The sequence below is a fragment of the Salvia miltiorrhiza genome, chromosome 5, assembly GCF_028751815.1.
Source record: "Salvia miltiorrhiza cultivar Shanhuang (shh) chromosome 5, IMPLAD_Smil_shh, whole genome shotgun sequence".
Taxonomy (NCBI): Eukaryota; Viridiplantae; Streptophyta; class Magnoliopsida; order Lamiales; family Lamiaceae; genus Salvia; species Salvia miltiorrhiza.
In genome coordinates, this window is record NC_080391.1 from 20,700,871 (window position 1) to 20,726,045 (window position 25,175).

The following is a 25,175-nucleotide window of genomic DNA, read 5'->3' on the forward strand; positions in this document are numbered from 1 at the left end:
TGTATTTTGAAGTGATCGAGTGTTGTTTTATTTTGCACGAAAACTCCACATGCAGAAAGATAAACCCAGATAACGATTTAGCTGGACTACTTGAGAAAATAAAGCTTATTATTTAGGATGAGGCACCAATGACACATAGATACTGTTTTGAAGCGCTTGATAGAAGCTTAAGGGATATTATGAGATCTTCCGATAGGTCTGGAAAACCTTTTGGAGGTTTGGTGGTTGTTTTAGGTGATCCCTAAGGGAAGTCGGCATGACATCGTGCATGCCTCTATAAGTTCATCTCAACTTTGGAATTCGTGTCAAGTTTTCAAGTTAACTAAGAACATGAGATTACAGGTATATATTTTAATCTTAATCTAAATATATATTTTAAAAAAATTATATTACCATGATAATTTATTAATATTATTTTAATTCAAATAAAAAAATATTAAAATATAAAAATTACTATTGATTTTGTGAACATTTAAATGTAATTATGTATAGTTATGATATTTTCATGAAAAGACTATAATACAACGTATATGGAAGGCAATAAGGCTGATAAAAATAATAGATATTTTTGTTTAATTTAGTGATAATTCGAATAAGACGTATTGGTACACATTTTTGTTTCAGGCAAATGCTTCTGCTTCGGATGCTGAAGAAACCAAAGAATTTGCAGAGTGGATACTTAAAATAGGTGATGGTACAGCCGAACATAATCTTGGTGATGGAGAATCTGTTGTGGCATTATCAGAAGATATCCTTATACGCGATCCCAGATAACGATTTAGCTGGACTACTTGAGAAAACAAAGCTTATTATTTAGGATGAGGCACCAATGACACATAGATACTGTTTTGAAGCGCTTGATAGAAGCTTAAGGGATATTATGAGATCTTCCGATAGGTCTGGAAAACCTTTTGGAGGTTTGGTGGTTGTTTTAGGAGGCGACTTTCGACAGATACTTCCAGTGATCCCTAAGGGAAGTCGGCATGACATCGTGCATGCCTCTATAAGTTCATCTCAACTTTGGAATTCGTGTCAAGTTTTCAAGTTAACTAAGAACATGAGATTACAGGTATATATTTTAATCTTAATCTAAATATATATTTTAAAAAAATTATATTACCATGATAATTTATTAATATTATTTTAATTCAAATAAAAAAATATTAAAATATAAAAATTACTATTGATTTTGTGAACATTTAAATGTAATTATGTATAGTTATGATATTTTCATGAAAAGACTATAATACAACGTATATGGAAGGCAATAAGGCTGATAAAAATAATAGATATTTTTGTTTAATTTAGTGATAATTCGAATAAGACGTATTGGTACACATTTTTGTTTCAGGCAAATGCTTCTGCTTCGGATGCTGAAGAAACCAAAGAATTTGCAGAGTGGATACTTAAAATAGGTGATGGTACAGCCGAACATAATCTTGGTGATGGAGAATCTGTTGTGGCATTATCAGAAGATATCCTTATACGCGATGCAACAAATCCTATTGCAGCTATAGTGGAAAACACATATAATGACGTCATGAATAATGCATTTGATCCAGAAATGTTTAAGAATAGAGCTATCTTGGCCCCCCACCAATGAGATGGTTGATACGATCAATGATTACGTCATGTCTCTGATGTCTAGCAAGGGTATTTGCAAAGAAGATGGACAAGTGGACCTTGATGAACAAGTATTCTCGGTTGAATATCTCAATACAATCAAGTGTTCAGGATTACCGAGTCATGAAATTAAATTGAAAGAAGGATGCATAATAATGCTTCTCAGAAATATTGATCCATCTAATGAGCTTTGCAATGACACCAGGCTGATAGTAACTCAACTTGGGGAATGCGTAATTGAAGGCAAACTCATTTCAGGAAAAAATTCGGGCAGGAAGTTTCCCATAGCTAGAATGATTATGAGTCCATCAGATTTCGCTAAATTTCCAATTCGGTTTCAGAGAAGGCAATTTCCTGTGAGTGTTTGTTTTGCTATGACAATAAATAAAAGCCAGGGACAATCTCTTTCAAATGTAGGATTATACCTACCGAAACCAGTTTTTAGTCATGGACAACTCTACGTGGCAATCTCAAGAGTCACTAGAAAAAGAGGTTTAAAGATTTTAGTATGTGATGAGAGTGGTCATACGCAAGACACAACAACTAATGTTGTGTATGATGAAATTTTCGATAGATTATGAGGTAAATGCAAATTTAATATTTAATTCAAACTTTACAAATTTTAAGTCATTAACGATATTATTTAAAATATTTTTTTTCTTATATTTTGCTAGGTTGATTTGATATGTGCGTGCTGCTTGTGCTTGGAGGGAAGAAAGGTACAATAAATCCCATCATATTTTTCCATGTTCATAGATAAAATATGTTATATAAGGATGATTGAGCCGGGTCGATTTGGGGACGATGGTTAGGCCGGAGTTCTTGAAACTGACCTTCCCGCTCTTCTTTCCTTTACTTTTTGTTTTCATTTTAGACGAGTACTCTTTTTTCCTTCTACGGTTTTTCCTACCAGGTTTTCCGTAAAAGGGTTTTAATGAGGCTCGACCCTTAGTCTGTTTCTTTTGTGCTTTCAAGGGTTTCTTAGGTTTTTCTTTTCTTTTATATATAATCGCATTACAATAATGTGTTATATGAGGATGGATATATTTCGTCTTTTACTCTATCATGTTTCGGCTTCAGACTTCGGTATTTGCTTCTTTTTTTTTGTTTTTTTTGGAGGGGGAGACAGAAGTTGATTTTTAAGCATCGAAAATCTCTAAAATCATCATAATCAGATTGGATTGGTGGAAGTGTCTAAAATTAGTTTCTGAGTTGAGAGAATTGTTTGACTAAATATTAGTAAAAATATATTTAGTTAACATCTTTTACTTTAGAACAAACTTATTTAATGCTTTATTTTAGTGAAAAAAATCATCAAATAAAAAATGTATTGAATAATAACAAAAATTTATACATTTTCATTTATTCCCGTCGATTTTCGACGGGTTACCGACTAGTTATGTATCTTATTAGGTTTTTATTTTGAGAAAGAAGATGTATTCATAGATTAAGAAATATCATCATGAACAATATCCCTCAACCACCTAGGGAAAGAAGAAACCCAAGAAATAGTCTCAACACTTCTACTTCCAAGCAAAGCAAGCTGGTGTGCTGCTTCATTTACTTCCATGTACACATGCTTGATATTGAGCAACAAATTTTCCCTCGCCATTTGAAGAACCTCCAACATGTCACCCGGAAGGCATATGCCATCTTCCTCCTTTGAGGCCATAGCTTGAGCCGCAAGAATCGAGTCGGTGAAAAGCTCCATCGGCACTACATCATGATCCATACACGCCACAATGCCATGCATGGATAATAGCCATGATCTCCGCCATCATCGCATTAGAAGTCGGGTTCGTCTTCTTAGCCGTAGCCATCACAATATCACTGTTATGATCGTGAACAATAATACTCGCTCCAAATTCACCCTTCTCTAGCTCAAATCTAGCATCAACATCAACCCGAAAAGTTCCTCTTTTAGGCTTAATCCAAATCTTCTTGCCCAGCTGGACTCCCAACCATCTCTCCACCAAATACGTTGGTCTCGCCGCCTGATATGCTTCCAAGTAGGCCTTGCACTCATCTATCGTAGGAACCTCAAAAGTATCAGGAGGTTTATGCTTCAAATTACATAAATAACTCCAAACTCTCCCCATGATAACTGTAACACCTTAATTTTCATATGCTTTGCAATTTAAAAATATAGAGAACCAAAGATAGAAAAATAAAATTTTCTTAAATTATAGAAGTTAAACTAATTTAAAATCAACTTGTCCAAACTAAGGTAGTAACATGGAAAAAAACGGTGAATTAAAGTAAAATAGTAATAACGAGTCCAACTTAAATGTTCAAAAAAATGCCAATACTTAATCTCTAGTCATTCTCGACTTCCATGGCCACCTCGACTCTAGAATTGCAAAATTGAAAAGATAAGGGGTGAGCATATTGAAAATATACTCAGTGAGGAACATAACAAATATCCATATACGTCACATACATAATTAAATCACGTTATGATAACATGTAGTACTTGCAAACATGCGCCAAGGGGTAGAGACGTAAACCACTTGACGAAACATAAACATAGCTTGAGTCGATGGAGTAGATCCCATGACCAATCGTAACATAGCTTGAGTCAATGAAGTAGATCCCATGACCAATCGTAGACATAACCTAAGTCAATGAGGTAGAGACATAAGCCTCATGACTTAGTCATAATCTTATGACATGAATCAATGGGAAGCTCCATGATCAAATCATATACGTAACCTAAGACAATGAGGTGGAGACGTAAGCCTCATGACTTAGTCATAATCATAAAATGAGATGCACATAAACACGTAATCAAACATGAAAGTAAAAACATATATAACAATATGAAATAAGCGTAAAATCCCTCACCTTAATGTCGTAGACAATAAAATCAACAAATTCTGGAATGAAAAACTTAAATGCACCTCACCTAATCACATAAAATATTCAAATAATAAAACGTAAATGCCTAAACGAACTTAATGAAATAATATGCAATAAATAAAGGGTTAATAGCCGGAAAATACACGAACTATTTTCAAATTTGCATATTGCACATCACCTTTAAAATTATCTCCAGAATACACCACTTTTTAATTTTGTTGCAAATTACACACGGTGAAAATTCCGGCAACTCTTAAGTTTGACCGACGAGGACAAGGACAACCGCGTGGCTTTTTTTATACGCTGGCAAGCCATGTGAGCAAAACGACGTCGTTTTGATAATTTGAAGAATTAAAAAAAATAAAAAAAAAAATCTTTGCTTTTCCGGCGAGCCACTCTAGAATCCGGCGAGCCATTCCACCACCACAAGCCATTCCAGAATCCGGCGAGCCACTCCAGAAACCACCGCAAACACCGTTTTTTCCCAAATTTATAGTATCCATCATTCATCATCCCCAAATTCAGAGCTTATTCCCAGTACCCATCATTCATCATCCTCAAATCTAAATCGTCCGACAGAGCCCAAATTTCCTGTCACGACCGCACTTGCTAAGGATAGCAAATTCGGGAAAACCGCGACTAAGGGAGGGAATTTAGGAGCGGGATTTAGAAAGGGGCATATTCGGTTTCTTGATGACTTGACTTGTATAAAGAAATCAATCGAAATATCTAGAAATCAATGAAGGCCACAAGGGGACCGTACATAATATTATTCAAAGGGGTACTCAACGAGTTTGAGTACATTATTAAATAGTACATATTGTTTTGACAGATAACATAATGTCTTAGTAAAATCAGTGTTTGCAGCGGAATAATAATTTGAGTATATGTATGAAGACATATACTCTACTCTGAGGTACTCGTCCTAGATTGACAGAAGCTCCGCTTGCACACTACATCCTCGATCACTGCTCAACCTGCACATTTATAAATACATGCAGGGCTAAGTACAGGAGTACTTAGTGGACACTTGCCGAAATTTACATACATGCATAATATTTTATTGTCAAGCCTTTCAACAGTAGTAAGATACGAGGGTTTTCCTTTAAAGACTCGTATTTACCAAACATAATATCATTTCTTTCATCAATAACCCGCGCAGGTATTTTATATCATTAATTACCATATCAGTAACTCGTGCCGAGAGGGAGGCCTCCCTCTACGGACACTATGATCGGCCAACCCGCTAGATGACTCACGATCACAAGGTGTACACTAATTCCGAAGGGATTTGCGGTCCCATCCAGAATCCGAATTCGATTATCATCAGATAGGCAATTAATAATAAAACATAAAGCATTTAGGCATTGACAATATCATTTAAATTCATAAGCATAAAGTCTTAACAATTCTAATATATAATTTTAGTTTATACATAGAAAGCCTACCTGAATAGCAGACTCACGGTTTAGCTCTAACTCTGGTGCTTGACCTTTAATCCGAGAAAATAAAATAAGATTCTAATTCTCGAAAAATCTCAATAAATGAGGATGCGTGAAATGATTATGCATGACTCATATTCCTTTAATTAAATTATGAGATGCTAATCCTATTTAAGGAATTAAATCTCGTCTTATGAGGTCGGATTATTAATCTTTAATAATCTACTCATCTTAAAATAATCTAATTCACTTACTAATTAATAATTAGTAAGTCTTAAAATTTTCTCTAATTAAACTTAATAGAATAATTATGAAGACCCAATTAAAATAAAATAATCAAGGCCCAAAAGGAATTTAATTCGAGCCCAAAAGAACAAATTCGAAGCCCAGTGCATTAATAGAATTAGGCCCAACATCAATTAAATTCTAGAGCCCAAAAAATGAGGCCCAAGATAATAAAATCATGAAGCCCAATAAGTGAGCCCATCATCACCCTTAAAATAATTAGTAAATTTTAATATTAATCACTAATTAAAATAATTAGGATTAATAAAGAAGCCTAAAATAATAATTCTTATTGGGTTAAATAAATAAATCAAACGAGGCCCAGCTAATATAATACAATAGTCCAATTAATTAGAATGAGTAAGGCCCAATCCGTTAATAATCCTTAGCCCAATAGGAAGATAATATGACCCAATTCATCAATTTGCAGCTGGGCTTTTAATTATTAACCACTTATTTAGCCATCTCAAATAAATAAGCAAGGCCGATTAATAAAAACAAGCCCAAAAATCGGCCCAAACCCGGCCCAAAATCTCCCCTTTTCTTCCCCAAATTCACGCCTCTTACTCTCTCTCTACCGACATCCTCGTCTCTTTTTTTTTTTTTTTTTTCGGTCTCGGCTCTCGCTTTTAGCAAAACACACTCACACAAACTTGTAATCGGCTCTCTCTTGATCAAAACACACTCACACAAACGGGGATCATTCTCCGCCTCACAACAAAACACACGCACACACACGTTTGATCGCTCCTCGCTCAGCACCACACACACACTTTATAAATCTCCCTCTCGCTACTTTTGGGAAAAAGGCCGGCCTCCGCACAACAAAACACACGCACACACACTTTTTTTTTTATCTCTCTCTCTCTTCAATCACCACACACACACTTTATATAATCTCCCTCTCTCTATCTTTTTTTTTAAAATATTCCTTCTCTCCTCACAACAAAACACACGCACACACACTTTTTTTTATCTCTCTCTCTCTTCAATCACCACACACACACTTTATATAATCTCTCTCTCTCTATCTTTTCTATCTCTCTCATTTTTCCTCACAAACTCACGCATCCCATCTGCCCTCTCTTTCCATCACGTTTCCGGCAGCGGACGAGCGCTTGCTGCTGCTGCTCCGTTCTCGCAGTGGCTAGCGGCGCTTGGCCTTCGGCAGCGCCACCCCGTGCGACGGCGTCTCGCATCGCTTCGGGTCACGCCGCCTCGCCTCCTACCAGCCAACAGCCGTCCGTATTGGGCCTCCGCCTGCTTTAGCTACGAGCGGTCAGTGGGCTGCTGCCACCTGCAGCACCGGCAGCTGCGACTTCGTCAACTCAGAGTGAGGCTCCGACAGACCCCCTCCCAGCTCTCACCACTTTCTCGACTCTCACTCTCTCTCCGAAGGTAAGCAAGAAGGATTCAACTCAGATTTGAAGAAAAGAAAGATGGGTTCTTGGAGAAATCTGAAATTGTATAAATGTTATGTCCTTAGGTTTTCTTGTTTCCAAAGGTTCTGTACAAATTCTTCTTTGTTTCTGAAGATTACGGAAATGGAGTTGAGAATAGGAGTATGAAGTTGAACCTTACACACCACAATTCAGTTCACAAAATAGCATAGGATTTTGAGCAAAAATCAAATACTGTAAATTTCAGTTCATATGTGCATATGTAAACATGTTGTGAAATATCAGAACAGCCGTATGAATTGGTATGAATTGGTGGTTCCCTGAGGGTGATGATACCTTGAGTAGGTGGATAATAGTCTCTTAAAATTGGCTGTGAAATTGGGCTGCAGTAGTTGAAAATGGTGGTGTGAGAATGGTGAAAGTGGCTGTGGTTTTAAAGAAAAATGGGGTGGTTTGGATGGATGAGGATTGTGGAATTTTTTTCAACTTACAGGTATGAATACTTCAGCTGGCATGTAAGACTGAAGAATTTCCTTCAGCATGCGTTCAAAATTCTTCAGCATGCTTTAGGATTCAGCATGCTTAAGATTATTCTAATTAAAATATCCAAGAGATTAATATATATTAATTATAAGGTTCCAAACTCATTTAAATCCATTAAGACATATAAGCCTAATTCTTATTGAAGCATAAAATCCATTTGAGCTTGCTTCTAACATAAATAAATTACTCATGGGCTTAAGTAAACAATCGATAAAAGATTCATATTTAACACTTCAGTGTTAAATTCTCCACAATAAATTAATGGACTCAAAATATATTTTGAGTGCATCATTTATTGAAAATAAAAAAATAAATCATCACATATATAAATTATCAAATTCATATAAGTTCGTATTTTATAAATGGATGCTGAACTCTAATTACCATAATCAATCCTTAAATCAGTAATTAAAAGTATATAATCCTTAATAAAAAGTCGGGTCAATACATTTCCCCAAACGAAGCTCAAAACAGAGCCCCAAAATCTAAAATCGATGGTGGTCGGTGCGCGCGCGTCTTGTGGTGAGGAGGGCGGAGGCGAGCGGCGACGAGGAGGCAGCTGGAGTGGTGGTGGTGAACTGAGGGAGGCGTTGGAGTAAGGGAGGCGGCGACGAGGAGGCGCTGGAGTGAGGGAGGCGGCGCTGGAGTGAGGGAGAGGCGGCGACGAGGAGGCAGCGCTGGAGTGAGGGAGGAGGCGCTGGAGTGAGGGAGGCAGCGCTGGAGTGAGGGAGGCGGCGACGAGGAGGCATCACTGGAGTGAGGGAGGCGGCGACGAGGAGGCAGCGCTGGAGTGAGGGAGGCGGCGACGAGGAGGCAGCGCTGGAGTGAGGGAGGAGGCGCTGGAGTGAGGGAGAAGATGAATTAGGGCTCAAAACGATTTTTCATTTTTTTTAATTGATGCTCACTCAAAACGACGTCGTTTTGAATTCCGGTGAGTCAACATTTGAAAATTCTGGTGCCACGTCAACACCGATCAAGGTGATGGTCAACGCGTGTGCAATTTACAACAAAATTAAAAGGTGATGTATTCTGAAGCTAATTTTAAAGGTGATATGCAATATGCAAATTTGAAAATAGTTCGTGTATTTTCCGGCTATTAACCCATAAATAAACTACTTTACTAAAATCTAAACTTAAATTTTGTAAACCAAGTGAACATGTCGAAATTTACAAACAAGTCAAACTAATAATATGAAACTTAAGAATTAACAATGTTTCGTAATTTGAAGAAATATAATTATACTGGAATTAAACTATTTAATCTAACTCATTTAAGGCTTTGATACTATAATCAAAGTTGTAAAAAGATAGTTTCTTAGACCAAAACTTGATTTGAGAAACATAAATTAGACTCCACCCAATCATATGTCATTCTTAGTTTAAATATTATATATTTGACAATTTTAATATCACTACAAAAAATTTATTTGAACGAAGACATGATCATGCTGACTCAAGCATCTGTTTTAAATTAAATAAGACAAATAGAAAAAAGTATCATGCATTCAATAATCAAAATAATTACCTGAATCAAGCGACACAGATTAGTGGAAAAGAACTTCAAAGAAAATATTTGCTTCTGTCGAAAATTTCTTGCGTGTGCGTGTGTGTGAGGGTACTATGTACCTCTATTTATACTAGTCTTTAAAAGAGTTTGATAAGTGCAGAATTTGTTTCCTATGTATATCTCCTAATAGGATAAAGAATAAAAATGATAAAAGAGTTCTAGTTCTAATAATAATAATAAGAAGAAGAAGGGTTAAGGTACAAATCCACCCCTAAACTAGGCACCCCTAGAGCATATACCCCCTCATTCTCGACCTTGGCCCAAATACACCCCTAGAGTCCATAAAAAGGGTGCATTTAAACCCAACAAGTTAACGGCCGTTTCTTGCCGTTAACTTAATTTTTTTTAAATTTCAAGTGGGACCCATGAGCGCCTCCTGCAAGCTCCGACACCGCCGTACATAATCGAAACTCCTTGTTGTGGGGCAACATCTGCTTCTTCTTCTTCTTGCTCTGAGTTTCATCGACGTTGAACAGAAGCAAGGGGTCCGAGGGCAGCTCAAGGTGCCTCCTCCTCCATACCGCCACGAACACAGCGGCGATCTGCGTGAATGGGCTACCGGTGAGCTCCTTGGCCTCCATTCTCAATCACACACAACCTTCTTCTCTCTCTTTCTCTCGTGAAATTTTGAATACCCAAATCGAGCCCTAATTCCCCTATAAAAGTTTGCAACTGCCGCCGCTGAAGGACTAGGCAAGGCTGGTGCTCGTCTGTCGACTCTTAGCGCCACCGTCCCTCTCTCTAAAATCTGGCGACATTGTCGTCGGTAGCTTCCGAAAATTGGTGAGGCCGTTGTTCTATGCCTCAACCCCTTCTCCTGAAAACGCCGCTACCTCTATGTCGTTGCCGACGACACTTCTTTTCGTCCGGCGAGCAGGAGGTCCCACTTAGAAAAAAAAGAAAAGAATTTAAGTTAACTTGCCCCTGTACCCCCCTCCCTCTCGACCTTGGCTCAAATATATTCGCAGAGTCCATAAAAGGGGTGCATTTAAACCCAGCAAGTTAACGGCCGTTTCTTGCCGTTAACTTGCTGGGTTTAAATGCACCATTTTTATGAACTCTGGGGGTGTATTTGAGCCAAGGTCGAGAATGGGGGCTATACGCTCTAAGGGTGTCTAGTTTAGGAGTGAATTTATACTTTAACCCTAATAATAATAATAATCTAGATAAAAATTAATGGTGCATATCTATATATATCATGTAATTTTCTAAAAATAATAAGCTAATCAAGAAAATACTAATAATTAAACTTATATAATAAATCTAAATATTCGAAGTGTTACAATAATATATTGACTGTAGCTCTTTGTTTCCAGTGGCAAGCTTCCTCCTCCACCGCTTTCTCGATCTTTTTTGAGAGCTCAAGAATCTCAACTTCATTATTTTTTCCCGATACCTTTCATTAGTTATGCAAATATTGTAACTACACTAATATTATTTAAAAGAGCGACAAATTGCGATATTCTTAGCTATGCTAGTTAAGGTTTAACCGAAATAAAAATACGCGCCAAAATAAGAATAAAGATACCTCAATTAAAAAAAGCGAAGTTTTTAATCTTCGATGTCAGAGAGAGATCAGTTATTTTGTTTGTGTTCTTCAGTTACGATTTACGAATAATCGTACAATCCTTTTTCTTTACTATATTTGATTAGTGTACAATTATTTAAGTTACATTTGTACCACAGTATTATAATTTATATATGCATAGACATGCTAACTCTCTTTTTTTGTTTTTGTTTTTCTTTTTTCTTTAATTTTCATTTATTACTTTTTAGCGACAATATATTGAAGCTTAATACATTAGAGGCATTTACTTTTCATTATTACTAAGGTATATGATTGGATATTTTTATCTTTATTACTAGGATATTTTGAATTTCTCTACTTTAGTGAGATATAAATCAAGCAAAATTAGTTTAAATAATAAAAAAAATTAAAGGCTTTGAGTTGTTCTAAAATTCAAATTCATCTTAGTATACAATGAATTAACCTATTATATTTTAGGGTTATTAGCCTGTAAATACACAACTTTTTATATTTTCTGAAATTTAACATGATTTTTATTTTTGGCCCATAAATACACGAACTTAGCATTTTTTCTGATTTTTGACATCGACAAGAAAAAATTCAAAAATTCTAATTTACTATTAACGTGAAGGCCGGTATACCATGTCATTCACTCTCTAATCAAAATAATGAATCAAATTACTCTATTCAAGTGCATATTTCATAGTCCACGTCATGTATTCCGGCCTTCACCTCAACAATAAATAGAGCTTTTTTATGTCGATGTCAAAAATCAGAAAAAATGCTAAGTTCGTATATTTGTGGGCTAAAAATAAAAATCATGTTAAATTTCAAAAAATATAAAAAGTTCGTGTATTTACAGGCTAATAACCCTATATTTTAATCTATCTCTAATCCTAACAAATAAACGTCCTACAGATTTTGGAGGTCTAGATACTAGAAAGAATTTTGAAGGAAAAATATTACTATTATAGTTTTAAGGGAAAATTGCACCTAAATACACAAACTTTGCCAAAAATTCATATTTGACGCGAAGTTAGGATTTTACATTTTAATACACTAACTTTCGTTGTTGTCCAAATTTGACACGACTTAATTCTTAAAAATTCAAAAAACAACCCATTTTTGTAAATAATTATACAAAGACCCACTTATGTTATAATTTGGGACATTTAAACCAAAACAAGATATTTCCTTATGATGTTTTCTTTTAAACCATTTTAGGCGCGGATCAAAGATTAAAGAAAACATCATAAGGAAATATCTTGTTTTGGTTTAAATGTCCCAAATAATAATATAAGTGGGTCTTTGTATAATTATTTACAAAAAGTGGTTGTTTTTTGAATTTTTAAGAATTAAGTCGTGTCAAATTTGGACAACAATGAAAGTTGGTGTATTAAAATGTAAAATCCTAACTTCGCGTCAAATATGGATTTTTGGCAAAGTTTGTGTATTTTCACGCAATTATCCCTAGTTTTAATTATTCTTGAGAATTAATACCAAGGAAAAAACATAGCCACTATTCTCCTGCACTAAATTCTGTAATCAACTCACCTCTAGTTATAAAACTTTAACATAGTCTTGTAAACCAATATAAAGCATAGTGACTAAAAAAGGCATATAAATCTTTTGAGTAAAAAGGAGAAAATAAACTCATCCTCTATTTATGACAAATTTGGCCTAATAGAAAAAAGTCTAAATCTTTGCGCGATTTGCTATTTTAGTCAATTATTTGAAAGTGATAGATTTAGTAGTATAATACTTAGAGCATCGCCAACGCTGGGTGCGAAGGCCGGATCGAACCCGGCCTATTGCACCCAGCGCCGTTGCTGCACCCGGGAGCGAAGGGAGGGGGGCGATTGAACGCACTCGGGGAATGGCTGGAGCGAAGGAAATGGGTGAAAAACACGCGCCCATTTCCGTAATAAAAAAAAATCGAATTAAAAAAAAAAATTTAAACGGCCATTTGACCGTTGAAGCCAACGGTCTTCTCGGCCATTTTTTTTTCTTTTTTTTTTCTTTTTCACCTATATATACCCCCTTCCTCAATCACAAACACTACATCAAACTACTAATTTTCTCTTCAATTCTTAAAGAAAATGTCTTCATCCACCAATTCTTCCAACAATAATTCTTCCTCAAATTCTTCATCCGACGAAGAAGTTCATGTTGATCCCGCACAACTTCCTCCTCTTCCCGATCCTACTCAAGCCCCCGATTTATTTTTTATGAGATGTGCTGTGAATTTTATGACAGTGGCAAGTTCATATCGTTTCGATCCACCTCCACCACGCCCGAGGAAGAAGCGGACAGTGGTTCGTCGTGACCGTGAAGGTGGAGCCGAGCGCCTCCATCGCGATTATTTTTCTGTCGAGCCTGTTTATGGGCCACAATTCTTTCGCCGTCGATTTCGCATGAGCCGGGAGTTGTTTCTACGCATTGTCAATGCGCTAGAAGTCGATCCTTACTTCCAACAACGTCCGGATGCTATTGGCCGCTTAAGCTTCTCCCCGATCCAGAAGTGCACTGCCGCTGTTCGACAATTGGCATACGGAACTGCTGCTGATTGTTGTGACGAATATCTCCGTATAGGAGAGACGACGGCGTTGGAATGCTTGAAGAAATTCTGCAAGACCGTCGTTCGTATCTTTGGCGGCACGTATTTGAGGCGGCCAACAACTGCCGATGTGCAACGCATCACTGCAATGCACGAAGCCCGCCATGGGTTCCCGGGAATGTTGGGGAGCCTAGACTGCATGCATTGGGGATGGAAGAATTGCCCCGTGGCTTGGCATGGCGCCTACACTCGAGGGGATCAAGGCGAGCCAACAATTATATTAGAGGTCGTTGCTTCACAAGATTTGTGGATCTGGCATGCATTCTTTGGAGTCGCTGGGTCCAACAACGACATCAACGTGCTCCACCAGTCCACGCTATTCAACGATGTTTTAGCGGGGCATGAAGCGGCTGTGCACTTCCTCGCCAACAATTCTCACCACACTCGAGGTTACTACTTAACAGACGGCATCTATCCGGACTGGCCGGTGTTCGTAAAGAGCTTCCAGTTTCCGAACGATGAGAAGAAGCGGAGGTTCAAGGTGATGCAAGAAGCTGCAAGGAAGGATGTGGAACGAGCTTTCAGTGTTCTTCAGGCTCGGTGGGGTATAATTAGAGGACCGTCGCGTTTGTGGAAGGCGGAGCAAATGAGTTCGATCATGTTTGCATGCATCATATTGCACAACATGATCATTGAGGATGAAGGTGGAAATGCAAGTAATTTTGACGGTGACGACGGCGAGGGACCAAGTTCTACTCCTCAAACACAATTCAATTCCGGAGCACCACCGGAGTTCGCCGCCTATTTGGCACGGAATGCAAGCTTGAAGGATGCACGGTTGCATGCTCGCCTCCGCGATGATTTGGTTGAGCATATATGGGCACGCTTTGGTCCGGTTGACCCGTAGTTCGACGGCTTTAAATTTTTCGAAAATTGGATGTTTTAAATATTTGTTGTTTTTTTTATTTGTAATGTTTGGATTTTTAGTTGAATGAATTTTATGTTGTTAAAATTGAAGTTGTTTAATTTAAATTGAAAAAAGAATAAAAGTAAAGAGAAAATGAAATTAAAATCTATTGAACCCGAGCGGGTGCAATACCATTGTTGGAGTGGGTGCAATAGAAATGAGACCATGTCTATTGCACCCACTATGGGTGCAAGCATTGTGGATGCTCTTATCAGAATTAATTGCAACCCAAATTTCACTAATTGATAGTAAATAAAAAAAATTAAAAATATCTAACTATTGGCATGGATGTAAACATAAAGAAAGTACAAACCGTTATGGAGGGAATAATTATGCAATTATAGGTGAGCAAATCGTATGCGGCAAAACGCCTTTTTCAAGTACACTATTGGCATTCTCAATGTTTTTGGCCCACGCCACATTAGAAACAACTTCGATATAGGATAATAGGATTTGGATTATTTCAAATTCAAATAAAGTAATACACGGACTTAGAAATCTGGTTGATTTAACTCATATACTCTCTTGGTAACTTCAAACTAAGATGTAATAATGTAGAGGTGTCAAAGGCCTCATATTTCGTAGACCATGCTTTTTATGGATCCCAAAAAAATTCACTTCAGTCGGATTGAATCAAACTCAATTAATTTAGGTGGCTTCAAAATACGAATCTGAGTCTGTATAAATTGATTTGGCGATGTGCTGACTCGATTCTCATATTTTCCAAATTAACGGCGGATTGGTTTATACAAGTACAAGAGGATCATTCAACTATTACCATCACTAGGAAAAATATGCTTATATTAAACTAACTTTCTTTATCATAAGCTATATATTCAACTCTACCATAATTAAATTTAAAATAGCGTGCACTTAGAGAAGGGAACAGGATTGAAGCGGAATTATTAATTTCTTTCAAGACTAACTACTTGCTATTTACATCTCATTCTATAGATGTCTTGATTATTTTTTAGTTCATGGAAACCGCTATAATAGAGATGTCTTAAGAATGGGGTAAGCAACACGAAGGCAAAGCATTGTACCCAAGTCTAAATAATGGAAAAATAGGTGATCGAGTATGAGGGGTTGTATTAGGACCAACCGAAACTGCGCATCTTGGTGTTAAAGTGATATTTGGATCATTTAGTACCCCTTGAATATATAAGTGACTTAAGCCACCTTGTATATTCTTTTGTGTACTAAGAGGGTGTTTGGCTGAGCTTATAAGCTCCTCAAAACAGCTTATAAGCTGTTTAGGAGCTTATAAGCTCTCCAAAGTGTTTGGCAAAATAAGCTCTCAAACAGCTTATAAGCTCCAAAAATAAGTTCCTATACCCCAACTTATTTTTTTTATAATCTTATATGCAATAATCATTTTACAAATATTTTTCAGCTATAATTTATTATTTTCATTATATATCATTCAAGTTCATTTTTCTTCGATTTTCTCTCTCTAAAAAAATATTTTATCTCTCTAACAAAAAATTCTCTCTCTAGCTTATAAGCTCAATTATCCAAACACTTTGACAACTTGTAAGCTCTTAAAAATTACATCTTATAAGCTCTTGAAACATCTTATAAGCTACAAGAGCTTATAAGCTCTTTAAAATAAGCTTAGCCAAACACCTCTAAGGAGAGTCTAAAAACAAATTTGAACAGTTATAAAATGTAGCAAATTTTTTCCCATGAAAGGTATGATTTTTTATAGTCCTTGGAACTACTATTTGAACTTGGCATTTCAAAGTCCATCCCCACGCCGTCTTTCATCTCTTTTGTTGTTGTTGTTCTCCACCTGAAATGTATATGTCTGAGAGTATTGATTGTATTTTCTTTTCTTTTTATTTAATTACGTATTTTCTATCAAAGAAAATAAGATTAGCTCTGTATATTTTCGAGAGTACAAGCCTACCCAAAAATTGAGCTTTTCTGAACATTATATCGAATTACATTAGAAAATGTCGACTGGCTCCGTATATTTTCGAGAGTACACAAGCCTACCCAAAAATTGAGCTTTTCATAATATTATATCTAATTACATTAGAAAATGTCAATTTGACCCAATGCATGGATATTATTTCATTTATGGATTGATTTTCTAGCAACGAGCACATATTTTTAGTTGAACCATTCGAAAATTTATAACTAATAATTCTAGTTTTGGTATTATACTTTTATTAATAAAGGAAAGGGTACAATGGTTAATGGTAGTAACATAAACTTTCTGTTTATATATAGGGCATTCATTACTTCGATGTCAATAATGTCATCAAAGGAATCTTTTTTTTTTTCAAAAAAAAAAAAACTTAGTGTTGTTTTCAACAAAAAGAGAAGCTAGTTTTGATTTTATGTTTGGTAGACTTATTTATTTTAACATTCAGAATTCAAGTAAAATTATTTAATTTTCCCAATCTTACAAATAAGTATTTCAATAATACTTCCAATTTTTTTTATTTATTTTTTATTTTTTGGATCAGTAATTTTCCGTAATTGGGAATGCTACGCTCATTGCTCTTGACTGGTTTCACAAAGGCAAGATTAAGAGAAGACCGGACCACATATGGCATAAACCCTAGGAGACTCTCCGTCTCTACTCGAACGACACGTGGCAGAGCCATGGATTTCCCTTCCCCTCTTATTATTATTAACCCCAAAATAAAAGGGAAAAACAAAAAACCCTCCATTCCAACTCCTCAAGCAACTCTAATTATTTTTTTCTTTTTCCTTAATTCCTCTCTCTCCCCTCAAACCCACATTGCCACTCCCCTTATCACGAAGGAAAACGATTTCCAACTTGGAAAGAGAGGCAAAACCGATGGAGCAGAGCGCAACTTCGAGCAGTTCTCTGTTAGCTTCTGCAACGGAAGATGAAATCAACGTTTCCCGAATCCTGCTCGATCTCAGGAATCTGATGTCATTATCCGAATCGCTGTCCAATTGCAATTGGGGCCGCAGGCGGAGGAGATCTTGCCTTGAGCCGCCGCCGCCGCCATTAACTGCTGTTCCATCCTTGCCGGAAAATAGAATTGAAGAGAGAAGGACCCCCATCAAAGGTGAGGATGAGAAGCATGGCGGCGGCGCCCGCACCACCGCCAGCCCCGACACGCCGCTCTCCTTCTCTCCCAGTGAATCCGATGACAAGCCCAAGCATTCGTCGAAGAAAACCTCCAAGAAAAGGGTACGCCTTTTCTCTTTACTCTGTTTACTTAGTGAGAGAGAGAGAGAGAAACTCTTCAACTACTATTTTAATTTTTTTTGTTAATTGTTTTTACTCTTTGATTTAGAACAGTTTGGGTGTTGTGCTTAGCAATTTGGTTTGATTCCTTGATTTTAGCCCTTATTGACAATCCCCTGTTTCTTGCTATCTTCATTAACACAAAGATTTCGCAGTTTTGGTTTGCCTTCATTAATGTTGACATTTACGATCTTAACCCGCAGTCAAGGGAGGATTACTTGGATATGATAGAAGGGCTAACTCAACGGAAGGAGTTGCTGTCAGGGGTAAGATGGTCAAAACCTATTTCACTAACAGTTGTCCCATTTCCCTTCACTTTCTCTCTCATTATCTCCTTATCTCTTTCTCTCTCTAACACACTACTATTCCATTCTCCTCGAGCAGGAGATAGAAAACGTGAAGAAATACTACAACAAGCTCAAGGCCTACAATTCCCAACTCAAAGCAATGAAACAAGAGGTGCATTAATCTTAATCCAATCGACCTCTCAAACAATCATTTTGTTGGCTTCGATTATTTATTTGTTTGTAACGCAGGCGTTTAATTCTGGGCTAAGAAGAGAAAATTCCGAAATGGGATTAATCCAACATTATCGGATGCTTCAGCCAGATCCAACGGCACAGTGTGGTTCCGGCCCAATCGCGGCCCATTTACAACCGTCGGACTATGGGCTTGGATCGGCCAACAATGGGGGCCCACTCGAGATCGATCTCAACCTTCCCGCTGAAGAGGCTTTCGGCGGCGTGGAGCTATATCGGCCGTCGGATGCGGCCGCTAACAGACGGGCCAGATATGCTGAAGCGAGGAGGAAGAGGATAGGAATAATCAAGACCAAGTCAAATAGGAGTGCTCTTTGAGAAATTATTATTAACTGGCAGTGAATACTCAAAAAGTCTTTCATTTTCTTTTACACTTGTTTTATATTAGTTCCACATTAACCACTTGTTAGTTGTTACCGAATGCAGGATAAGGTAGAATTTCTTGGTGTTGCCCTTTTTTTTTGTTCTTGCTTGCCCAAAAAATATTGGCTTAGCATTTGACTATCTATTATATTAAATGAAAATTGTCTTTTAATATTTTTCTGCCAAAAAAATTAAGCATTCCATGAAACATACTACAAATATATTTTTTATTAGTCATATATATTGAACCAATGAATGTTTACATTTTTCAGAAATTCTTTCATAATTCCTATGCATATGTAAAATGTCTTTTAAAATTATTCACCAAGCACTACGTATCTCTTTTACTTTGCCCAAAAAGATTTGCAATTCAAAATGTACAATAATAAAAATAAAAATCCAACCCATCTCTAAATTTTTTTATTTTTTTTAAAATAAGTTATAATATTGCGTCAATAATATGAAATAGATTCAAAAAATTTGGGTTAAGAAGAGAATATTGTATTTGGATATATGAGTGTCATAATTATGATGTTCAAATTAATTTTAGTGAGGTCCTTTATAAATTTGATTAATTTAAAATGTTAATTATTTAAGAAATTCAATAACTTCACCAATTAGTGTCAACCGATAAATTATGTTTTTAATATGTTATAATATACTAGTGATTCACCAATGCGATGCGAATATTTTATATATTCGCTCACATACACTAAATTTAGTACTCTCTCCGTCCCAATTTAATAAGTCATGTTTCCTTATTCGGACGTTTCAATTCAATAAGTCACTTCCAAAAATGGAAAGCCAACACATAACCAACCCCATATAACATACTATTATTTACACTAAATGTTATTATACTTCACACATAATTATCTTTTCTTTATTTCTTTCTCCTACTTTTTGAACACATATATCCTCAACAAAAGTTCATTTCTCTCTCCTATTTTATTATAAATTATTTGTTTCTTAATATCCGTGTCCAAGGCCTGTGGCCTATTGAATCGGGACGGATGGAGTATATATTTTACACATTCACTCATATACACTATACAATATATGTAGATGTGTGTGTGCGCGCGCGGGGGTTTAGTTATAAATTATAATGCAAATTAGATTTATTGTACAAAATATGTACCAGCAGAATACTATAAATTCGCTATGAAAATTATGAATTCAAAAAAAATGAAAATTTTGACACCTATACGAATCATGGACCACAAATTCATTCATAAAATCATAAACCCATCGTAGATATTCACTATCAAATGGTTAAAATTGTTCTTATTTACAATATAGACTTCGACTTATTTGAATTAATCTTTATGTATAAATCAACACTATTAAGTTTTACATTTATCATATTCTTAAAAATTATTATTATTATTATACTACTAAACATAGCAATATATATATTAAAATATTCAATTTTAGTTCTATTATTATAAAATGTAATGTATAAATAAAAAATGTTGAGAATAAAGTACACATTTTACTATTAATTTTAATAAATTCAATAAATATAATTTTAGAACATTTTATACAATTCATCCATGATCTTCTCTGTTTGGCTTTGAATTTCACATTCTTTTAAGTTTTAACATATTGTGATAAGTTAAATGTTTAATAATTAATAACTAACCATCTTTATTATTTAAAGCTATTTTCTAGTTGGTGAGATACAGAAAGATGGGTAGAGATTTTTCGGTAGATTATTAAAGAAATGTGGATTATACCTAGTTTGATCGATCGGAGAAGAATAAAGACGTAACTAGAATGCTAGAACACAAGAGAAAACTGTTGTTGTATTGAGAATTAGAGATAACGTAGGTTACAATGCACGAGCTCATAGCTTATTTATAGATTACATGGGAGGGCAAAATAGTAAAATCAGTGCCCACGCATGCGCCTTGCGTGGTCGAGGGTATGATGGTAAATTCGTCTTTACGCGGGAGATTTCACCGCGCTTTTGTTGATTCCTTCTGGCGAAAGTAACTTCTCTGGTGAGCGAGACTCCTCTGGTGAAAGTGACTTCTCTGGTGAGCGAGACTCCTCTGGTGAGTGAGATTCCTCTGGTGAGTGAGATTCCTCTGGTGAGGATGGTTCCTCTGGCGAGTATGATTCCTCTGGCGAGGATGGTTCCTCTGGCGAGTGCGCTTCCTCTAGTGAGGATGATTCTTCCAGCGAGTACGATTCTTTTGATGAAATCTACCTCGCTGCTTCCCGTGATTCCATTGGTGAAAGCATTCCTCTGCTCTACATATATTACTCCTCATCACTAGTAGTAAATTTTTCGTTTCAAGATTAACTTACAATTATTAAATACTTTTTTTGTTTAAACGAATGATATCATATCACTTTAAAAAAGAAACTACTGCTATTATTTTAAAAAGCATCCACAAACATCTTTTTAGAATGTGATACCTTTATAATTTTTTTTCTTAAAATAAATTAATAATTTTAGTGACATTTGGGTCCTATTAATAGAATTTTAATATAACATAATATAGATACATAGTTTGAAAATTAAAATATTAGAACTAAGGAGAAAAGGAAAGAAAAAAAGAAAAATTTTAAAAAAGTTAAAGAAACGTTTATGAAGTCTTGACTCTACAGGGAAATAAAAAACAATAAAAATAATTTAATATGCTATTAATTCTACAAAAAAATGCTATTTTTTGAAAGAATGTCTAAAACACTTAAATGATCATAATTTCTATTCATTTTTTTTACATATGACGTGTTGAATTAAAAGTATTTTCAAATCTTTCATTTAAGATAATATTCCATATTTTATGAAGGAAAGAGTTACCGAAAAATGAAGAAAAAAAATGTGTGTCTATTCCTTTTTTTTTTAAAAAAAGAAAGAGTGAAAAAGGAAAAAGTGAAAAAAAAAATTAAATATGAACTAGTGCCGCGCCTGCAGGAGGAGGATAACCAGTGCCGCGTCGCGCCAGGGTGGAGGGAGACGGTTGGGCAGTGAGATGGAGGGAGGCGGTCGTCATTCAATTTAAATTGCACCAATGTAAATATCACAATTACTTCAAATTAAAATGTCATTAATTAAAAAAAATCTAAAAATTACATAAAAAAAATTAAAAACATAATGAAAAATTACATAAAAAAAACTAGCTAATTTCCACCACCCATTTGCCGAGCTAGAATCGCCGCCACCCGTTCCATGTGGATTTCTAGCTGCTCCGGTGTCATATCGGAGGTTTTCATTAGGGCTGGCAAATCGATCGTGCGTGTCGGATCGTTATCGGATCAACATATTGACACGACCTGATAAGGCCAAACTTGAATACGACCTGTTAAGGAAGTGCTCGATATGAACACGAACCCGACACGATTCCCTCAAACCCGAACATGACACGAATACGATAACAATACGATTTGAATCGTGTTGATATGATACGATAACGACACGATTTGATTAAAACCTGATTAATCACGAAATCCTAAATGATAAATTGTAGAAAGAATTAAAAATTTAAAATAAATATTTAATAAAAATAATAATATTAATTGTGTTAATAGGCAAAAATGCCCTTTTCTTATAAACACTTGTAAAAATGCCCTTTTTCATAAGTGAAAAAGGGCATTTTTACAAGTGTTTATAAGAAAAGGGCATTTTTGCAAATGCCTCATATTAACTCTATCAGGTGACACAAATCCGACACAAAATTATCAAGTTCTTATCAGGTCGACACGATAAGGACACGAACCTGATAAGGCTTGACACTAACCCATTAATTTCGTGCGGTTTCGTATCGTGTCGAAAATTGTCATCCCTAGTTTTCACGAACAAGATCCGATCGTCGTGGATCTTCCTCTTGAGGGCATTCTTCGTGTGGTACTCATCGATCATTCGATCGAGCTTGGTGTCGGTATTCGTCATGTACTCCTTGTGAATTTTGGTGGAGGAAGATAGTGTATATAAATAGAAGGAAATTTATATATAAAAAAAAGGCAACGATCAAATGGGAGAAAAAGAAAAAGAAAAAGAAAAGAAAAAAAACAAACAGTCAAATAAGAAAAAAGAAAGAAAAAGAAAAATAAAATAAAAAAGGCAATGATCGAATTACATTTGAAAAAATCAGATTTTTTTAAATAGGCACGTGCATTGCACGTGCCAGTTATAGTGGAGAATGCATCTTACTCGAATTTTTGAGTAAGCCTCGAGTCACCAGTCGTCCACATCGGCTTACTCGATGAAGGGCTTACTCGAGTAAGCCCCATCGAGTATAGCGATGTGGATGCTCTTAGGTTTAAAATTTAGATTTTTGAATAGTATTAAATTTGAATATATATATATATATATATATATATATATATATATATATATATATGGGAGGGCTAGAATAAAAACACTCTTAAGTGTATAAAATATAAATGATTTTCAGCCCTTAGATCATCAAGATCTACGGTTGATTCGTAACCCTGTTGGATGAATTCGTGGTCCTGGGTTCGAATCCCAAAGGCAGCAAAAATTTATTTTTCGCAATTCGTAATTCTGTTGGATGAATTCGTAACCCTGTTGGATAAAATTCGTACATTAAAAAACGTTTATATTTATATTTTAAGAAGTGTTTCTACTGTATCCCTCCCCTATATATATATATAGGGGTGGGCTACCGTGAGAGCACATCTTAAAATAAGAAATAAGAGCAATTTTTAATGTATGAATTTTATGTAGAATATGTATGAATTCGCTGTATAAAAGTATGAATTGTGAAAAATAAATTTTTGCTACCTTTGGGATTCGAACTCAGGACCATAAATCCATCCAACAGGATTACGAATCAACCGTAGATCTTGATGATCTAAGGACTGAAAATGATTCTTATTTTATATCTTAAGAAATGCTCTTATTTTAGCCCTTCTAGAATAAAAACACTCTTAAGTGTATAAAATATAAATGATTTTCAGCCCTTAGATCATCAAGATCTACAGTTGATTCGTAACCCTGTTGGATGAATTCGTGGTCCAGGGTTCGAATCCCAAAGGTAGCAAAAAATTATTTTTCACAATTCGTAACTATGTTTGATGAATTCGTAACCCTGTTGGATAAAATTCGTATATTAAAAAACGTTTATATTTATATTTTAAGAAGTGTTTTTACCGTAGCCCTCCCCTATATATATATATATATATATATATATATATATATATATATATAAGAGCATTTTCAGCCCTTAGATCATCAAGATCTACGGTTGATTCGTAATCCTGTTGGATGGATTTATGGTCCTGAGTTCGAATCCTAAAGGTAACAACAGTTTATTTTTCACAATGCATACCTTTATACAGCGAATTCATACGTGTTCTACATAAAATTCATACATTAAAAATTGTTTTCATTTCTTATTTTAAAATGTGCTCTCACGGTAGCCCACCCCTATATATATATATATATATATATATATATATATATATATATATATATATTGTGGTTTGGTTCGGTTCCCAACTGAAAAAATCAGGCAAACTGAAACCGAATCGAATTAAATTTATCGATTTTCAATATTTAAAATTGAACCAAAAATGGCACCAGTCAAAGCAGAACTGCACCACACCAATAGGCTGTGGTTCGGTCGATTTTGCAAGTTCGGTTCGGTTTCTGCATACCCCTATATAGAAATATTTATATAGAAAAAATTATAATGAAAAAATATTTGTATAATCTAAAGTAGACAACGCAATAAAAGATAAACATTTTTTTTAAAAAAATAAATAATTTTTAAAAATAGAAGGATGATTCAAATGAAAAACATAAGTTATTATTTTTAGCAATAATTCTCCGAATATATATATAGATTTCCAAATGTATAGTGGGCTGAAAATCTGAAAATTAGTTTAACCCAGCCCAATATTTCAAGGGTTTATGCAACAATACCATCTATATAAATCTTATCTACCCACACTCAGACACTCTGTCCCTTATCATTCGAATTCGATAGATTTCTCCATCTATTTTTGCATTTCAAAAATCAACAAAATATATTATGGTTTTATATTATGTTTTATCATTGATGATGCAAATGACGAAAATGACTATGAGATGATGAGCAGCTCAGCTAGATTTTTGAGCCATGATTCTTCTTCTTTACTTCCATGACTCTGATGCATCATAAATTTCGGTAATTCATTTTTTTTTTCTTTGAAAATTAACTTTCGGTAATTCATTCCTTCGTGGGCTTTGTGTCTTTTTTTTTTGTGAGAATCATAGAAGTATATTTTATGTCTGGAAAACGAATTGTTTTCCCA

General features: G+C 35.3%; 5 protein-coding genes across 6 annotated transcripts; 4 read left to right on the top strand and 1 right to left on the bottom strand.

The window, feature by feature from the left end:
- The first annotated feature begins 829 nt into the window (after positions 1 to 829).
- On the top strand, positions 830 to 1,603 carry LOC131025635 (uncharacterized). Its single transcript, XM_057955432.1, has 2 exons — positions 830 to 1,069; positions 1,352 to 1,603. Exons 1-2 carry the CDS (start codon positions 830 to 832, stop codon positions 1,601 to 1,603), a joined length of 492 nt encoding a protein of 163 aa, XP_057811415.1.
- A 1-nt stretch (position 1,604) lies between these two features.
- On the top strand, positions 1,605 to 2,398 carry LOC131025636 (uncharacterized). The gene is made up of 2 exons (XM_057955433.1): positions 1,605 to 2,205; positions 2,298 to 2,398. The coding sequence occupies exon 1, from the start codon at positions 1,605 to 1,607 to the stop codon at positions 2,202 to 2,204; it is 600 nt and encodes a 199-aa protein (XP_057811416.1). The 3' UTR covers position 2,205; positions 2,298 to 2,398.
- A 6,219-nt stretch (positions 2,399 to 8,617) lies between these two features.
- LOC131025637 (uncharacterized) lies at positions 8,618 to 10,300 on the bottom strand. Its single transcript, XM_057955435.1, has 2 exons — positions 10,120 to 10,300; positions 8,618 to 8,991 (listed from the first exon to the last, which is right to left on the bottom strand). The coding sequence occupies exons 1-2, from the start codon at positions 10,298 to 10,300 to the stop codon at positions 8,618 to 8,620; spliced, it is 555 nt and encodes a 184-aa protein (XP_057811418.1).
- A 3,196-nt stretch (positions 10,301 to 13,496) lies between these two features.
- Positions 13,497 to 14,711, top strand: LOC131025638 (uncharacterized). The gene is made up of 2 exons (XM_057955436.1): positions 13,497 to 14,409; positions 14,509 to 14,711. The coding sequence occupies exons 1-2, from the start codon at positions 13,497 to 13,499 to the stop codon at positions 14,709 to 14,711; spliced, it is 1,116 nt and encodes a 371-aa protein (XP_057811419.1).
- Positions 14,712 to 17,425: 2,714 nt separating this feature from the next.
- Positions 17,426 to 19,079, top strand: LOC130986646 (uncharacterized). 2 transcript variants are annotated; one of them, XM_057910110.1, is made up of 4 exons: positions 17,426 to 17,946; positions 18,159 to 18,269; positions 18,388 to 18,462; positions 18,540 to 19,079. In XM_057910110.1, exons 1-4 carry the CDS (start codon positions 17,584 to 17,586, stop codon positions 18,858 to 18,860), a joined length of 870 nt encoding a protein of 289 aa, XP_057766093.1. In that variant the 5' UTR covers positions 17,426 to 17,583; the 3' UTR covers positions 18,861 to 19,079. The 2 variants fall into 2 exon arrangements, with proteins under 2 accessions (XP_057766093.1, XP_057766094.1); XM_057910111.1 differs by having other exon boundaries at positions 17,428 to 17,946; positions 18,207 to 18,269.
- Positions 19,080 to 25,175: the final 6,096 nt, after the last annotated feature.

Excerpts from the sequence above, each read along its gene's own strand:
- LOC131025638 (XM_057955436.1), top strand. The coding sequence starts at position 13,497 with ATGACAGTGGCAAGTTCATATCGTTTCGATCCACCTCCACCACGCCCG. Across the intron at positions 14,410-14,508 it reads TGTTCTTCAGGCTCGGTGGG|GTGGAAATGCAAGTAATTTT; the intron begins GTATAATTAGAG and ends TTGAGGATGAAG.
- LOC131025637 (XM_057955435.1), bottom strand. The coding sequence starts at position 10,300 with ATGGAGGCCAAGGAGCTCACCGGTAGCCCATTCACGCAGATCGCCGCT. Across the intron at positions 8,992-10,119 it reads CAACAAGGAGTTTCGATTAT|CGCCTCCTCCCTCACTCCAG; the intron begins GTACGGCGGTGT and ends CCCTCACTCCAG.
- LOC131025636 (XM_057955433.1), top strand. The coding sequence starts at position 1,605 with ATGGTTGATACGATCAATGATTACGTCATGTCTCTGATGTCTAGCAAG.
- LOC130986646 (XM_057910110.1), top strand. The coding sequence starts at position 17,584 with ATGGAGCAGAGCGCAACTTCGAGCAGTTCTCTGTTAGCTTCTGCAACG. Across the intron at positions 18,270-18,387 it reads GGAAGGAGTTGCTGTCAGGG|GAGATAGAAAACGTGAAGAA; the intron begins GTAAGATGGTCA and ends CTCCTCGAGCAG. Across the intron at positions 18,463-18,539 it reads TCAAAGCAATGAAACAAGAG|GCGTTTAATTCTGGGCTAAG; the intron begins GTGCATTAATCT and ends TTTGTAACGCAG.
- LOC131025635 (XM_057955432.1), top strand. The coding sequence starts at position 830 with ATGACACATAGATACTGTTTTGAAGCGCTTGATAGAAGCTTAAGGGAT. Across the intron at positions 1,070-1,351 it reads CTAAGAACATGAGATTACAG|GCAAATGCTTCTGCTTCGGA; the intron begins GTATATATTTTA and ends TTTTTGTTTCAG.